The 19,208-nt window shown below is 33.3% G+C and overlaps 1 protein-coding gene across 1 annotated transcript in view; it reads right to left on the bottom strand.

Annotated features, from left to right (window-relative positions):
* The window catches only part of LOC148171698 (uncharacterized), a 30,713-nt gene extending 20,947 nt beyond the window's left edge, over window positions 1–9,766 (bottom strand). The window contains exon 1 of the mRNA XM_088041685.1: window positions 9,538–9,766. Within this exon, the coding sequence (XP_087897811.1) occupies window positions 9,538–9,601 (64 nt within the window). The 5' untranslated portion in view covers window positions 9,602–9,766. The remainder of the gene's footprint in view (window positions 1–9,537) is intronic.
* Between the last annotated feature and the right edge of the window lie 9,442 nt (window positions 9,767–19,208).

Here is a 19,208-nt window from a genome sequence, read left to right on the forward strand (position 1 = left end):
CGACTGAAGTTAGCTTTGTGCACTAGCCCGATTTTGAGCTACCCCAAGACTCATGGAAAGTTCGTCTTGGACACAGATGCCAGTAACATCGGCATTGGAGCGGTGTTATCGCAGGTGCAGGATGGAGAAGAGAGAGTGATCGAGTACTACAGCAAAGTGTTGAGCAAGCAAGAGAGGAATTACTGCGCTACAAGAAAGGAATTGCTGGCCGTTGTAAAATCTGTAGAGCATTTCCACAAATACTTGTTTGGCCACGAGTTCTTGATAAGGACTGATCATGCTGCCCTCACGTGGTTACTACAGATGAAAGACGCCGAAGGACAAGTGGCTAGGTGGATTGAGCGGCTGCAGCAATACCACTTCAAAATCAAACATCGACCAGGAAAGCAACACAATAACGCTGACGCTCTCTCTAGAAGACCTTGCAAGGATTGCAAGCAGTGCGCGAAGATTGAAGGGCCATTGCCGATAAACAGGATGGTTATCGGTTGTGATGATGACTGGACTACGGAGAATCTTCGGAAGGATCAACAAGCAGACCAGGAAATTGGGCCACTGCTGGAGTGGAAAGAAACGGATAATGGAAGGCCGCGTTGGGAAGATGTCTCGGAAAAGAGTCCAGGGTTGAAGGCGATGTGGGCGCAGTGGGACTCACTGCGAGTAGAAAATGGGGTACTGAAAAGGGCTTGGGAAAGCGCAGACGGGAAGAAAGTAACCTCCCAGTTACTAGTGCCCAAGAATAGAGTTCCCCAAGTACTCAAGGAGGTCCATGACGGAACATCAGGCGCTCACTTCGGAGTGAACAAAACCTTAAGTAAGATTAGGCAGCGGTATTACTGGGTTGGCTGCCGGGAAGATGTCGAACGATGGTGTAGGAGATGTTCAGTTTGTGGGGCGAGCAAGGGACCTCGAACGCGAACTAAAGGAGGCATGAAACAATACAACGTGGGAGCCCCGTTCGAGAGAATCGCTCTAGATGTGGCCGGGCCATTTCCAAAAACTGATGACGGCAACAAGTACATCTTGGTTGTGCAGGATTATTTCAGTAAATGGCCGGAAGCGTATGCTCTTCCCAACCAAGAAGCCACAACAGTAGCTCGAGTCCTGGTGGATAATTTCTTCAGCAGGTTTGGAGTTCCACTCGAAATGCATTCCGATCAAGGAAGGAATTTTGAGTCTGGCGTTTTTCAAGAGATGTGTAAGCTGCTGGGAATTAGGAAGACTCGAACCACACCCTTGCACCCGCAATCCGACGGCATGGTCGAGAGATTCAATCAGACGATGGAGGAACATCTGTCCAAGGTAGTGGAAGAGCACCAGAGGGATTGGGATCGTCGACTGCCCTGGTTTATGATGGCCTACAGAGCTGCCATTCATGAAACCACGGGAGAAACACCAGCGAAGATTATCTTTGGAAGAGAGCTGCGTCTCCCTTGTGATCTTCTGCTTGGTTCGCCGGGGCGGAACGAAAGGAAGTACCGGAATTCGTCGACAACCTGAGAGAGACCCTACTGGATACACACCACCTTGTGAGGCAGAGGATCAAAATGGCTAGTGACAGAATGCGGTCCAGATATAATGTGACGGCTAATCATGAAGGATTCAACGAAGGAGACTTGGTGTGGTTATTCAACCCTCGACGAAAAAAGGGCCTATCTCCGAAGTTGACACCTACATGGGAGGGACCGTATAAGGTGATCAAGCGGATCAACGACGTGGTGTATCGGATCCAACGCAGCGCCCGTTCAAAGATGAAAGTGGTTCATCTAAATAGACTTTGTAAATATCACGGAGAATCAGGTGTTTGGTCTGATCGGGACGATCAGAACTAAGAGGGGGGCAGTGTTACGAGAAGATTCTGGAAGCTTCGAGCGCCAACGCTGGAATGTTCCGTGCGTTTCGAGAATCGCCGTTTCTAGAAGGTCGCTGAGTCATAGGCGGAACTCCCGAATATTCTCGCAGCGCTCCAGCATTAGGCTAGTAGTAGGGGAATATCTGTATATAGGGGAGTAGCGATAGGATTGTAGATAGTCTAGTATTTGGAAGTCCTGTAAAGTGAATAATTGTGAAGTACGAGAGTGTTCATAGTGCACAATAAAATTGTTATTGTTACAAGCGAGACTTTTGATTTTTCGGCCAACGTGACAATATACTTCTGAAGACTTCTTTGAACATTCGAACAATAAGGAGAAATTTCAGGAATTTTCACTGACGGAGTTACGAAATTTAATAGAATTAGTTGGTTGGTGCGTCTTTAAGATGAAAATTTCTGAAAATTCTATTTTTTGCTGTAAAATTTTATAATTTAATTTGGCACAGTTGATAAACAATTCTAAAGTAGTAAAAACTTCGAATTTTACCGTTGTCTGATTAAAACTGCCAAAGTTACGAAACTTAATAAAAAATGTGGAAATTTTGTGATTCATTTTCAAATTAAAATTTTCTAAAATATGTGTTTCTAGCTCTAAAATTTTGTAATTTAGAACAGTTGATAAACAAGTCGACCCCAGTAAAACCTCCAAATTTTACTGTTTTATAATTAAAACTGCCAAAGTTACCAAATTTAATTAAAAATCTAAGAAAAATTGTGTTCATTTTGAAAACAAAAATTTCAAAAAATTCTGTTTTTAGCTCAAACATTTTGTAAATTAGTACACTTATAAAAACAAGTCAAAGGTAGTAAAACTTTTAAATTTTACTGTTTTATGATTAAAACTGCCAAAATTACAAAATTTAATAGAAAATGTGAGAATTTTCTTGTCCACCTTCAAAATACAAATTTCTAAAAATTTAGTTTATAGCTCAAAAATTTTGTAAATTAGCACACTTAATCTACAAGTCAAAAGTAATAAAACCTCCAAATTTTACTGTTTTATGATTAAAACTGCCAAAGTTACCAAATTTAATTAAAAATCTCAGACAAATTTTGTTCATTTTAAATAAAAATTTCTAAAAATTCTGTTTTCAGCTCAAACATTTTGTAAATTAGCACACTTTATAAACAAGTCAAAGATAGTAAAACCTTCAAATCTTACTGTGTTATGATAAGAACTGCCAAAATTAGCAAATTTAATTAAAAATCTAAGAAAATATTTGTTCAGCTTTAAAATAAAAATCTCTAAAAATTTTGTTATTAGCTCAAACTCTTTGTAAATTAGCAGACTTAATAAAAAAAGTAGTAAGTAAAACCTCAAAATTTTGTGTTTGATGATTAAAACTGCCAAAATTAAGAAATTTGAAAGAAAATGTGAGAAATTTTTTGTACATCTTCAAAATACAAATTTCTAAAAATTTGGTTTTTAGCTCGAACATTTTGTAAATTATATTATTTAATATTTAATAATTTATTATAATTAAATTAAATTAAATTGTGTTTGATGATTAAAACTGCCAAAATTAAGAAATTTGAAAGAAAATGTGAGAAATTTTTTGTACATCTTCAAAATACAAATTTCTAAAAATTTGGTTTTTAGCTCGAACATTTTGTAAATTATATTATTTAATATTTAATAATTTATTATAATTAAATTAGCACACTTAATAAACAAATCAAAGGTTGTAAATCCTCCAAATTTTACTGTTTTATGATTAAAACTGCCAAAATTACGAAATTTAATAGATAATGTAAGAAATTTTTTGTTCATCTTCAAAATAAAAATTTCTAAAAATGCTATTTCTAAAGTTCTATAATTTGTAACCTACATATTTAAAAAACAAATCCAAAGTGGTAAGAGTGCCAAGTTTGGTTGTTTTAGGGCTCAAATTATAAGAGTAATGAAGTTTAATAAAAAGTTGTGAATAATAATCCGTATGTACCTTTTAAAAACAAACTTTTCTAAAAATTTTAGTTTTTGTCCTAAAATTTTGTAATTTCGCACAGTTAATAACAATAATTAAACGACTAAAAAAAACAAAAAACAAAAAAAGAGTTAAGTGGAAATTTTGGCATCTCTATGTAAAATCTGAATTTTGTAAGCGAAACTAAAACAAAAATTTTCCAATGGCCCCCTTTCATTCTCCACTTACCGGATACAGTTCGAAAAACTTTATAATTTTAAATACGTTGGTAACTCTAAAACTATAGCTAGCAATGTTACCAACAAATATAAAAATCGTGCGACCTCAACAATTTAATCTTTGAGTATTGTTTAATCAATTAACTAATAATTTATGCAAATCCCCGATCGATCTTTCATTCAATTAAAAACGGAAACTTTTCATTTTCAACGCGGACTCTCTTTTTTTCGCTCCAGTTATCCCGATAAAGGCATTTGATTCCTTAATTATTCATCGAATTACCGTGCAATTATATCTGACCCTTTCCAGTGCGAATTGGGTCGTGTTTAACGTACATAACGTAATTTAAGTGTGGTTTTTGGTGGCTACATATTTATTGAATATTATGCTATAAACTTGAAAGGATCCCTGAATTATTAAAAGACTCCGCATTAAGGATGTTCCGCCGGGAAACACTGAAAGGTAAGTAGAAAATTTAACTGGCACGTGGCGGTATTCACCCCTTTATAAAGCGTTTCCAAGACCATGATTAGAGAACACCTGATATCGAAATCCGTAAAGGTTTCACGTTTCGCGAAACAAGCTGTTTTGTTTCTGCGAATTTACTTCTGTTTTAACAAAGGAGTTGTAACAAATTGTTAAACACCTCGACGCCAAAACGTGCGGACACATCGATATTGTTATAAACAATAAATATTTTCGTTGCGTCGCAAGGCCGGATTTTGTGTACACCATAAACTAGCGAATCAGGTCAAAATAGTGAATTTTAAATAAGGCAAAAAATGCAATTTCCCCGCCACAAGTCGCGAGGAATAAATCTAGCAACCTATCGTAACCACAGGGCAAACAAAAACAAAATTAATTTAAAACAAGCTAATTTTAAAGCAGGAGATGTCAACGTTTCACGAGCACACGTGCTGTTTTACTGGAGATAATTAAAATCCTTTAATTGCCACAAACAAAACCGACGTTTGTTATGCGAATAAAACTGCATAACAGTAATTTTTCTCGTAACACGAGGACGAATCCATCAAATAAAGGTCACATTCATCGATTCAAATTATATCTGAAACCATACGCTGTACATTCATTTGGAAAGATTTCACATATAGGAAGCGCTGACGTCATCATAGAGTACCGCGATTCCATTACCTTAGATAAGAACAGATGTGTAAATTTACCCCACCATTACTCAGAAATCGTACGATACGTTTCGACCAATCAGAGCGAAGAAAACGTGGGCTCGTCTACCTCACCTCACGCCGCAGTAACGTCATTCCAGGGCCAACTCTAACGTACCTGTTCCCAGGAACCTGCAGTACCGCAAATGTTCGCGATGAGTACTCAAAAAAAATTTCCACCGAATTTCGACGAGATTTTAGTGTGGCTGAAAGAGCGGCACTTCATTAGTTATTTTGACCAGTTTTTAGTATACAGTGTTGTTTAAGTACCCGATTGGTATATCACACAGTACGTCCTTCAAAATGGTTCCCAATTAATTAATTAATAAGATGGAGAGCTTCAGGGTGGTGGAGGAAATGTGATCCTTTGACTCTTCTAGAAGATACGACGCGCGATTTTGAGTACCACTGGCTCAACTGTGAATGGACTGAAACTGAAATAGAATACAGTTTCTATCCTGGAATAGTTCGCTGGCATTGCACCCGTTAAAAATATTTCTCGTCAACCTTGCGAATTGTCACCTTTAATTGAGTTTTATCAGAACAACGATAACTCCAAGCTCTTGTTTATTGAGAAACTGAAATTTCACGAGCGTGATAACCCCAATTTGGAACTAAAAATTCGTTTTTTTATTCATTAATATTAATTTAGTTGACACTATTGTATGTTTTGTGGGAGCGGAGTTTTTCCATTTTAAATACAAACAAATAAAGACGTAAGTCATAAATTCATTACAAACGTCAAACAATACAATGCTAGTTGTTAATTTTTGGCGTCGCGCAAAAAAACGAGCAAAAATATGTGGATTTTAATATGAAGGCGTCAAAGGATAATTCTAGATTTGATGAACAATAAAATTGTAATTGGTGTTGGCGCTAATAAGAGAGGTCAGTCTGGGCTCATTGCGAAGGTTGGAAGTGTGTCAATTAAGAAGCGACTGGAGTTGGAGTTTTTATCTGCATAAACACAATTGTCAATTCTTATGTAAATGCTCTTAATTATATGATTCCTCCGAGAAATATATCTACGTCAAGCGGAATAATCCACAACAGTGGAATGTTATTTATTTACTCATAATTGGCACGGAAAAGTCCGGATAAACAATAATTAAAATTCATTTGTGCATCGATTACGATTATTGTAAACAAAAGTGGTGTGTTCTGCCAATTTCTCTCTATTTTCGGGTTCGTAAACACGCGCGAGAAAAATACTTAAAAATGCGATCCACGTAACATTGACGTATTTTGTTGATGCCTTATTATTTCAGACGCATCAGTTATAAATTTATCAAAACACGCGTGGGCATAAATCAGACAACAATGCCCGAGTAATCTGATTTTTTCTGTAAAAAGCGAGATGATTGCTAGCGTGAGAAAAAACCGCGAGAGGTGCGTAGTGCATGATATTGAAAAAGTTTGAAAGGAATATTGTTTCGATTGCTGGAAACTTTTAGCTTCGGGATATCCTGACAGGGTGGCATTATTTACCTAATTTTCTTTGAAAGTTTCAGATTCATGTAATTTATTACAGCCACTGTAAAATTTATTTTACCGCGAACAATGAATTTCACTTATTTTTATTGTTGTTATAAATTGAGACAGATATCGTCATTAGTCGGGGGATGTGACATTTTCATAAATTAGATTGACGGGAATCAATAGGAAGCCTTCAAGTCACGACGACGCTTTCAGAATGAGCTTAATTATATAGAAAATCACTTTTCGAACCATAACGTGGACGTCAATTTCCACTTTGTTCGACATTCTGCAGTTATGGCAATCAATTAAATCAAAAATTATCTGCTTACAAACAGTTTTCGACGTTTCGTCATATTTTTTTCACTTATTTAAACAATATAAAACGTAACACGAAGAATAAACATAACATTCTAGAGAAATATTTACATCTAGCTAACAGACAGCTTTATAGGTTTTTAGCGTACAGACTCTCATTTTTGTTCATGAAAGAAAACAGGCACAATTGACACGTTTTCAATTTTCAAAACGTAAAAATGTTGCTCATAACTTCGATTGATCACTAATTTTCCTAATGCAGCTTTCGAAATTGTCATTTCTCTCACTGGTATTGTTCTAACTCATTTAAAATATTGAAATGTCTGTAATTACAGATTTAAAACGAAGTATTTTGGCACAGTTTAATAATCATGTCAAGGTTAGTAAGACTGCCAAATTTTATAGATAGAGACCCAATAATATTAGTTGTGGCCTTCAATCTAATGTAGTAAAAAGTTTTAGTTCCAATGCTAAACCAAGCGCTTCAAAATCTGTAATTTTAGGCCCACAAGTGTGGTTTCTGGCACATTTAATAAATGTACTAGGACTAGGAAGTCTGCCAAATCTTATAGTCGTAGATACAACAATGCAGGAGTTATGGCACTCAGAAGAATTCAGTGAAGAAACTTATGGTCTCCACTAATCAAGTTTTGCAAAATCTGTAATTTTAGGTTCACACTTGTGATTTCTGCCACGCTTAATAGAAATGCTAGGATTAGTAAACGTGCCAAATCTTACAGCCATATATGCGTAGAAGCTAGAATTATAGCACTTATAAGAATTTTGTACAGAAATTTCAAGTTCCTACTACGTAAAATCTGTAATTTCAGACATATAATTGTATTTTTTGGCACATTTACTAAGCATGTCAGGCCAAATAAACCTGCCAAATCTTATGGTCGTAGATACAGGGATGCTAAATTTATGGCACTCAGAAGAATTCAGTCTTACAGTTTTACAGTCTTCGCTAAACAAGCTTTGCAAAATTTGTAATTTTAGATTCACCCTTGTGATTTTTAGCACGTTTAATGAGAATACTGGAATTAGTAGACGTGCCAAATCTTACAGTCATAGATGCGTGCAGACTAGAATTACGTCATTCATAAGAATGTTGTTCAGAAATTAGAAGTCTCTTCGAAGTAAGCTTCGTACAATCTGTAATATTAGGTCCACAACTGTGGTTTCTGGCACGTTTTATAAGCATATCAAAATTAGTAAGTGTGCCAAATTTTATAGTTACAGATGCCAGAATATCAGAGATATGGCACTCAACAGAGAAATTTTTACCCCTACTAATCATGCTTTGTAAAATCTGTAATTTCAGAGCTACAATTGTGGGTTTTGGCACATTTATTAAGCATTTCATGTCAAGTATTTCTAGTATATCTTACTATTATAGATGCATGGGTGCTACAATTAAGAAGTTTATGGTTCGTAATAAAATCAACCATTGGAATATCTATTATTTCATGTCTATCGTGTTGAATTCTGGCATACTTAATCAGTAGGACAAAATTACAAAACCTATTAAATTATTTAGTTATAGACCCACAGATACCAGAACTATGGCACTTTAATCAATCCACTCAAAATAACAAGTCGTACGAAAAATCTACAATTCGAGGTCTATACAATTTAATTTTGACACATTTAATAAGGATGTCAAGACTAGTAAAACTGCCAAATTTTGTACTCATAAATCAAGAGATACAAGAAGTGTACCGTTAAAAAAACACAGCAGACATTTTTAGTCTCCATTACATAACAATAAGATAAATGCAATCATTGCAAAATATCTCGTTTCAGATATAGAATCTTGAGATGTCGGTCAGATTATATTGTTATAGATACATAAAAATCAGAGCTGCAATTAAATAAAAATAGTGAAGACGAGATTTTTCGTCTATGTCAAAGATGCGGCACTATAAAATCTGTAATTTCAAAAATTATTAAGCAAACTAGATCCGCGAAACTTTATATTTATTTATAGATGCACAGATTTTTCGTGGCTACCAAAAATTAGACTGCGATTCCGGATCTCGAATTCTGGCACGCTTGAGAAAATCTACAGCTACAGATGCATAGATATTGCGGCTTTTAGAATCTATAATTTTGGCATGCCTAATTTTATAGTAGCTCGCAACGTAACCCCGAGATTCTCTAATTTAAGATCGATAGCTATTTCTGTAATTTTTTTTTATCAAGTTTTAATGAGCTGAACACGAAATTAAATAACTAATGACTGAATTAATTTCTCTTTCGGTCTACTGACACCGCCCACCATTCCATTCACTAAAATGTCAAATTTCGAGAACAAGTTTTAGCAACTGGCTCCAACCATAGAAACACTTTATTATAATTGAAACGTTCGGAATTCAAGTGCATTCCATAAATAAAAAGTTTGGGAACTGCTGCTTCATCAAAATCGCGAACACACGGCAGTTGATGAATTATTTTCAATTTTTTTTTCTACAAAATTTTATAGTATCAAGAAAGAAAAATTTGCAGCTAAACAAAAAATTCCAGCCATTTTCTTGTCACTCACCTGTGATAAAAAGCGCTGAGAAGACAGCAATAGTGCGTTTGACTTGTTTAAACACGTTATTCATAATAGGCCGATGGATGGCACAACACGTTAAAATAATTGAATCAACTCCTCCAAGGGTGCACTTTCGGTTTCGATAGTCACGTGGATGAAGAGCTTAACTCGAAAGCGACTACACCTTCCAAAGCTAAAGGAGCGACTGACTGGCTCGAATTCGCCGAGTTGAACGTGGCGCCAACGTTTACCATTTACTATTCCGAATGATATCCACGTAAACGTGACAATTTCTCTGTCACACCTGTGGAAGGCTATTTATGAGACAAGGAAAGAAATAGCTTTTTAGCTTTCGTGGATTACGGTTAGGATCACGCCACTATGGTTGTATAATTACAATGGTAATAGAATAGGTACGAATTTCGGTGGGGAATTTGTTATTGGATGACGTGTCATCGTATGATTCTCTTTCCGCTATTTTTATGGAGGAATTCGCGAAAGTATGACATGATCTTTTATTTAAGCAAAAGATTAATTTTGAATGTGGGGGATCTGCAGCAGACTCAATTAAGAAACGAAGAAAGGAGACCTTTTAAGAAAATTTGATTTCATAAACACAGGCAATTTAAATTACTTTTTCAATTTGTACAAACGGAAAATTAATTTTTTTTCGTACGTAAATTAAATACATTGTCACTTTCAATCAACAACATCAACGTGGTGCTACATCGATAAATTTAATGATTGTCATTGAAATTAAAACCATAATTATCGATTAATTGACAATTGAAGATAAGAAATAGGACCACTTTCATTGAAACGATAATTAGGTACCTGGATTTTCCTTCTAGAACAACTAATTTTCGGAAATTTTTACTGATGTGAAATTCCTGTAATTTATTTATCAATCTTTTGTTCTTCTACTATTGTTTTCCCAAGCAATTAGATAAAAACTTACAGTTTAAATACAAAATCCACAAATCTTTCCATTTTATTCTTGAAACGTATAGTTTATAAATTAAGGAACGTTCTCGACTTGGTTTAGTATTACAAAATCAATCCGCGAAACCATGTAAGGTGTAATAAATCGGAAAATTTATGGAAGGTTTTCTAGTGTAATAATAATGGGGATTTACGTCAGATGTATTTCGGGACTGTAATTAAATTTTTTTGGATTCCTGAGGTTCCAAATTTGCACCTTTTCTTTAGATTCTTTCTAAATTTTTTCTTGATTATTTTTAGGTTTAAAGACTTTTGTCAGAAAAAGGACGAAGCGACCTCTCTAAGAAGAAAACCTGGTCAGTAATTTTTTAACAAATGTTTAAGCACGTCATATAAAATGGATAAAATACATTACTAGTTTATAGAACCTCCATAAATTTATTATTAAAAATTAATTTATACACCTACACGTCTCGGATTACTTTCCGGTGCGCCGGCGCTAGATTAATTAAATTTTTATATGCAAATTCTAATTACGAAAGCTCCATTAGCTGAAAATACGTTTTTGATAAACAACGAAACGAGGAATTATTTGTAACAATTGTAAATTTTGAATGTTTTTTTAGCTTTTACTGAAAGTAGGTACAAAAATTTTCTTGAAAACTGCCAAGTTATGGAATTGCTCTACGCAGTGTTCTAACGACCTCAGGGTTAGTACTTCCCATAATATTTTTGTAAAACTGATGTCATGTTCTTAAAAATATACTGATTATAAATGCAATTTTGCGTATAATTCAAGACTTTTTTCATCAATTTTTCATTGTAATGCATTATTGGAAAGACTAAAATCTTGCCTTTTTGACGCGTTGACAAATGCATTGCCATCTCTTATCGTTTAGAAGTTACAGTTAATACAGTTAATACAAAATCAATATAATTGCTTAAAAAATTGTTTCAATTAAATTTTAAAATAACTAATGCTGACGCAGAAAACTTCTTGATGATGACAAGTTCTTAGTTTGCTTATAGACCAAACCATTAAAAGGTTCAAACCTTTGAAGGAAATTGTTCTAAATTCTTCAAAAACAATAAATGTGACTGAATATTTATTTTTTCGGACAATCTAGTGGCAGTAGATAAAGGTATAATCGATTTAACGAAAATTTCATTTGGGATAAAAAAAATTACAAATTAATACGAAATAAGTTTTAATTTAATAAAATATAAAAAAAATGACTCAAAACTTTCACAGTTGCAGCATCATTTTTATCTATGATCTTTCATTCTGACCAGTAAAATAATTTAGAAACGCAAAATTTATTTGAAATCAAATTTTTACACAATCTCTGAAAGGCATTAAAACTTTTGTTTCCAAAAATTACTCCATATTCTTTGAGAGTGTATCTTCGAAATGACAAGAGAAAATGACGTATTTAACACCACATAAGAAAGCAGAGATCTCAGCCTTTATTATGACGTATACATTAAAAAATAAAAGTACCAATTTAAGAGTTATATGTAAAAAAGTATTAAAAAATTTTAAAACTTCTATAGTTCTTTGGGAAGATTATATAATTATTCTCTTTTCAACCTTTATTTTTAAGGCATTACAATTTTGTAAGTACAAATATCTAAGCCCTGACCTGATGAAATGACTTTCCAATGCTCCTGTACAAATTCGTCTGGACTAGTGTACTCATTCAAGCCTCAAATTTTCTTTACTTTTCATTTGACCTCATAACACAAAACCAACATAAATTGTAACAGAATGGCCACAGACAATAGATGCCCAACATTCCTTCCTCGGAACTGTAATAGCTAGCTAATGACTATTTATTACCTGTTAATTATTCCATAACACCTGAAAACTACACATAAGATTTTAAAATTCAATTACAGAACATGAAAAGAGTCTTTGTATTGCTCCTACAATCATGCAAACATCCAATTATGAAATGTAAGTAATAAAAGATAAACCACAAAGCAAACTGCAGTTTGATTTATTAACTAGAGCTTTAGGGTACTATTGATAACAAAACTTGATGAGATTATCTATTTAGCTGAACAAAAATCTGGAATAAGTTATAATTACACATCTAATTTCATAGTTATGAGACAGATTAAAGGATTAGCTACGACGTGTTTATGAAACATTCATTGAGCTGGAAACAAGGATGTATTAGAACCTTGAAAGCTTGTTAAATCGAAACAGGAAGATATTTCGCAAATCTTCGCTTGATAACTTCATAAAATAATTTGATAACGAGCGTTGTATCTAAATATTTAATTGTCCTGAAGATAAATAAATAATAAAGTTGATGTTATCGATCAATCTACAAATTGCAGGACAAAACGATGAAACCTCTTTGATTACAAACTTAGATATTAACAAGTGAATTAACCGGTCGATACCATCAGATTTTCTTTGAGTGTCCACGATTTACTGTTTATTTTTGGCTTGGTTTACTTACAATAAACAATCGGAATTTTTTTTGGAAAGACTGGTAAAATTAAAATGAATTAAACAAAGTTCAACGTTCAGACAGTAAAATAATAAAAAGGATTATACATTTATGTTCTTGAAAAAACCTTATTTTTGCTACGAACATCAAAATTACTTTTGAGCAAAAAACTTCCGATGATAAAAATTCAGTAGAATGGCAAACAAGGTATCAGAAACAAAAACTCATTCGTCATGATGTTATGCAATAGTACATATCTACACACAAACAAAATTTTGTAAACAATGATATGACATCGACGATTCGCCAATTAAATTCATATTTCCACACTGATAAGAAAAGTGATAAAACTTATTACCTGTGCAGGTCATTCTCCATAAAACTGATAAATCCAATTTTTTGACTTTTTCATGATCGTGACCAAGTTATAATATGTTTGGCTACAAGTAAGAAACTGCAACTAAAATGGTATAATATCGAACAGTTCTTCGATAACGAATTTGTGGTAATTCGTACCGAAATCGTGGTATTTTAACACATTATGCAACTTCATATTTTATCTACAATTGATTAAACCGCATTCGATTTAGTGAGCAATTAACACGTTTACATCAAACTAGATTATTGACAGGTTATTTTATCGCTAGCTCATCACCACTGACATTAAAAAAATTAGATATGATAAAGAGTTGAAAGTTTTTTTTCGAACGGGACCAGAATTGTGGTCCGATGACCAGTAAAACAAGTTATAAAGGCTTTGAATTTTCACCAATTTATTTCGTTATTTGTATGAGCTTTGCCATTTTGCATAAATACGATTGTGTTTCAAAAACAAAATTTTAAATAATGAAAATAGAAAACTTCAATTAAATTTATTTTCAATGGATATTTGCAATGAAATTTGCAGGCAACAATAGTAATAAAAAAAGTTCGATAAAAACCTTTCAGTGTCGCTTACCTGGATGTAATATTCGGAGATATTTTATAAATGGAAATGTAAGAAACGAACGATTCCCAAGGGAACCCTATACCAAATTACTGTTTTTTGCAATTATGAAAGATTTTGTGGTGAATTTAAATGTCTTTTAAGCGAGTGAATCGATGTCTTGATTTTAAATGAAGTTCCATAGATCGACCGGGTCAAGTTTGGGGTAAAATTAATTGTTTATTCGCCAGTTTGAATTATTTAGACTTTGGTTTGATAGGATATAATTCGGGGAAAATAACTGACAAAAGTAATAAAATAGTAACATGCGAAATGATGAAATTACAGGTTAAACTATCCATTCTCGCGTGACATGCTTATTTTTGTCAATGGGTCAATATCATTCTTTGGGGAGATTACTATTTCAAAGGAATGGATTTTTCAAATTGCTCCATGTCCGTATACTCATCTGATTTTTATTAATTTTGGTCGTTAACATGTGAATATTGGTGGGATCAGCTTATTGAAAAATTGTTCTCAACTTTCTAATCGTTTTTCAATAATTTCCACGCCGGTGTTACAATACATTGACAAGCAAATTTGTAATTTTAAAGTCCGACAATATACCGAATTTTTACAACTTCAATCACCTTGAATGATAAATGAAAATTGATAAAATGATAATAACAACGAGTAAAATAACTTCAAGGCAATAACTGAATAATTTTGACAAATGCTCGAACTATCAAATACTGTCTTATTGTACCTACGTAATATCCCGCATTTAAAAATTCAAAAATTCAAAAATTTTTAGATAAAAAATTTGGTTTTCATAATTTTTCTCGCCCTTAGACCGATAAAAATCCTTAGTTACATATCCGACATTCAAAATTTCAAGTTTTTCAAAAAAATTTATTTTGGTCTATATCTCGCTTATTTGTGGAGCAAAGTTAAATTATTGGTGCTCATTTTACGCAGAATTTCACGCAGAATCCAAAACTGCGAATTTTTAACGTAGGTAAAGAATTAAAAACAATTAAAATTTGAGTTTTTTAAATGTAAAAGGTTACTTTACGACTAAGATTCGCTCGATATCTCGTTTATGTCGCTTTTAATGTCCTCTTATAGTGGCGACACTCTTCTTATTCCATCCGATTTTATAAGCACTATAAGAGTGTAACAGTCTTACTTTAAAATTTCTAATCAAAGCGATGACACTTTTAGGTAGAGAATTTTCAGTCGAAATTTTAAATCTTCGTAATTAAGACAGATATGTAGAAAGATGCGATTTTCGCCATCGTTTTTCTCGCATTTTATTTACTAAGAATCCGGTTTTACACATACAGACTTAAATTATTAGTGCTCATTTTACGCAGAATTTTACGCAGAATCCAAAACTGTGTGAATTTTAAAAGTACTTTCTTAAATATAGAAATTAAAAGCGATTAAAATGTCAGTTTTTTGAATTTAGAAAGTTACTTAACAATTAAGAAATTCGGTCGAATTTCGCTTATTTGCAGAACAAACTTAAAGTATTGATGCTCATTTTACGCAGAATTCAAAATTCTTAACGTATGTCAACAAATAACCGAATTAAAAGCAAGTAAAGTTTCAAATTGTCCAAAATGATTCAAAATGTTTAATGCGCGCCTTCGTTTTTCCAGCGCTTTTTTTCTTAGGATCGGCTATAAAATATTCTAAATTCGATGCCCGATTTTTGTTTGAAAAAAAATCGACTCAAACAATGAAAAATTTTTAATTATTGGTTTATTGTTCGCCGTTTGTAAACCATTTGACCTACCGACCTGAGATTTGACCAGTCGATAGATCTCGAGCTGCTCTTTCAATTGATGTATAACTCAAAGATATTAAACGTCGTTTTCGTCCTGAAAAAAATCCTTAGAAATCACCTCGAAATGACCCTCTGAAAACTCTGTCGATAGCTCATTTATTTGTTAAGCAAACTCAAGTTATTGGTGCTCATTTACGCAGAATTCAAAACTGTACAATTATTTAGCGTAGTAGTTAAAGTTTCGGATACTAAATTTTCAGTTACAATTTTTTTGCATAGAATCCACTCTCAAATATCCTAAATTCAATAGCCTTCTTGTTTCAAAAAAAAACCTACATAAACGCGGAAAAATTTTGAACTATTGGTTTATTGTCCGCCGCTTGTAAACCATTTGACCTACCGACCTGAGATTTGACCAGTCGATAGATCTCGAGCTGCTCTTTCAATTGATGTATAACTCAAAGATATTAAACGTCGTTTTCGTCCTGAAAAAAATCCTTAGAAATCACCTCGAAATGACCCTCTGAAAACTCTGTCGATAGCTCATTTATTTGTTAAGCAAACTCAAGTTATTGGTGCTCATTTACGCAGAATTCAAAACTGTACAATTATTTAGCGTAGTAGTTAAAGTTTCGGATACTAAATTTTCAGTTACAATTTTTTTGCATAGAATCCACTCTCAAATATCCTAAATTCAATAGCCTTCTTGTTTCAAAAAAAAACCTACATAAACGCGGAAAAATTTTGAACTATTGGTTTATTGTCCGCCGCTTGTAAACTATTTGATCTACCGATCTGAGATTTGGCTCAAAAATATTAAACGTAGTTATCGTCCTGAAAGAATTCCTTGAAAATAACCTAATTCTGTTGCTAGCTCGTTTATTTCTGAGCCAAACTCATGATATTGGTGCTTTCGCGCTGAATTCAAAACTCTGCTAATTTTTTACGTGCACCAAGATCTAACTAAATTAGAAGCGATTGAAGTTTTGGGTTGTCGCCTAGAAATTCCCAACTATTTTCGCGCAACCTGAAAAATGTAAAGCAAAATGTGTCCTTTTGAAAACATAAAAACACTATCAGGTACTTTTAAAACAATATAAATATTCAAAACCGCAAATTTTCACCACGTATTAGCATGAAATGGCGTTTCTTAAATAAATAAAAAAATTCCACTTTGTATTCAAGGGAGCCTTCGCCGTTGCCATTTCAAAATGTTTCGTTTTTACCTACTTAAAATGACAAACCCGAATTCATCAATAACACAAATTACATTGAATGGATTACACGTTATTATGTTCCTCTAAAACAATAAGCGTTCGTTTGCATATTTAATATTATTTAAAATGTAACATTCCGGACACGTCCTCAGCTCAACGCGTTGTGGAGCAATTAGTGTAAATCAATATCAGTCGTAGGTAAAAAATATCCAAAAACAAAGAAGTCTACCAAAGTTTAATTGAAGATGATCCTTATCTGAAGATACCAGTCTCGACGTTTTACAGACGTATTGTCAATATAATCAAAACACATTAAGATCGGCTAAAATTAGACGTAGAACTAGATAAGAATTAAATTAATTAATTAACTCTCGTTTACTCTGCGCGTGATGATATTAATTGTAAAATAATTGCAACTATTGTCTTCTTCCAAGTGCCATTTTTTTTAATTTGTGAAATTAATCTACAACTTCCATTTGCTCTATGCAGAATTCTGAAAGCGCTCCTAATACCAAAAGGAACAAACAAATGTAAAAAAGTCAGGAAGTCTTCATCACTTTACCGTACCTTCGTTTCGAGAACTTTTATTGCTTTTGAAGTAAATAAGAACGTAGTCAATTCGAATTCAACTCGCTAAAATCGAAATATACAAACACCGAGACCTGCAATTCTCTACGGTTGTTAGTTCCCCGATTTGAGATGAACTCATATAATTATTTGGAAGCTACGTTGTTTGTTCTCTCGAGCGAAATCAGTTATTTGAAATGCGTGTTCCCACATATTTCGATATTTTATTAAACCTGCGATATTTAAAATGTTGCCATCTTCTAAGCTCTGAAACTAAAACCACACAATGCGATTTTCATTCCTGTTTTGCTTTAATTTGGGTTATTTTTCATCCGTGCTAATGGGAAATGTCGGAGGACGCATTAAAATATATGGTAGTCACATGGAAAATTTAATTGTGAGTTATTCGAAGCTGTCTATATATTACGTTTTATCTACGATTGTTAAGTTGGTATACGAAAATTCAAGGTCCAAGATTATGATTTTATTGCAATGACGTATTTAAATAATTATGAAAAAACGAACGACGATATTTACGTAAGTCTGACGTACGAGAAAATTAAATTGAAAGCTCTTTCAGATTCACAAACTGTCATGTACTCAGTTCTAATTCAAAAGAAAATCATCGTCTTTCTCTTCTTCCGAGCAATCTCCAATTTGTTATCCTCTCGATTACTTCCGTGGTCGCTTTTATCATTATTGCTATGTCGAACTCATTCCGATCGGTTGAATTGACTCTTTGAATTCGATTTTTTAGATTCTCGTCTTAAAATAACAGTTTCAGATTCTTTCTTTTGGTTCTTCCCTAAGAATCTACCTTTAAAATTCTTCCCTTCTTTTTTAGATTATCCCTTTAGAGACTGTCTTTATTCTACCTGTTTTTTTGACTCTTTTTATTAGATTCTGTATTCATATCCTTCTTCCAGTCCTTCGATTCAGTTACTTGAATCCTTTAGGAAAATCCTTGTTTAAAAGTCCTGTTTTCTTTTACGTTCTACTCTTTATTAGATCCTCCAGATTAGTGATTTTTCACATACTTTTTAATCCTGGAATTCCTAATGTTATTAGTTTTACAATTCTTTTTAATTTTAGACTCTCCCTTTAGAGTCCCGATTTAAATTCATTCGTCTTGAGATTGTACCTTTGGCTGGACCCTTTAAATTCGTCCTTTCTTTCCGATTATTTTTTATTCTTCCATTAGTTTCGTTTTTTCTATTATATTCTTATAATTCTTTTAACACTTTTGCTTGTTTTAACCTTTTGGAATCCTCCCTTAAATATACAAGATGTCTCAAAATTCGCGAATTCCGAGTTCAGAGCGTTGTAGAGAATCACTTCAGCAGTTCAAAAATGAAAAAAAAATAAAGATTTGGCACTTCCCCACAAAGATAGATTGATCTGAATGTGCACTCTTTGAACTGCATTTTCTTTAAATGCAGGCTAAAAATTCCAGTGTTTATTGTTATTATTATTATAAAACAATTTCTTGAAGAATTTGCTTTATTTGGGAGTAAAAAAATCTTAAATTTTTGTAATTTTTCTTAATAATGGAACGGCAACGTGGCTAGAAATTAGTCTGTTACTATGGATGCAGGCTACTATAAATTTGACTCAAATAATGGATTTTTATTCAAATAATGAATACGCAGACATGAATTTGGTTTTCGAGACATCAGATAACAGACCTGTGGTAGCTGCTCGCCTATACCATGAGCGATAGCCCAATCAACTGCGTCATCCAACTGGACGCGCAAGCATTAAAATGATTCCAC

This window comes from Gnatocerus cornutus, chromosome 7 (genome assembly GCF_029298725.1).
Source record: "Gnatocerus cornutus isolate USDA-ARS CGAHR chromosome 7, icGnaCorn1.1, whole genome shotgun sequence".
Lineage (NCBI taxonomy): Eukaryota > Metazoa > Arthropoda > Insecta > Coleoptera > Tenebrionidae > Gnatocerus > Gnatocerus cornutus.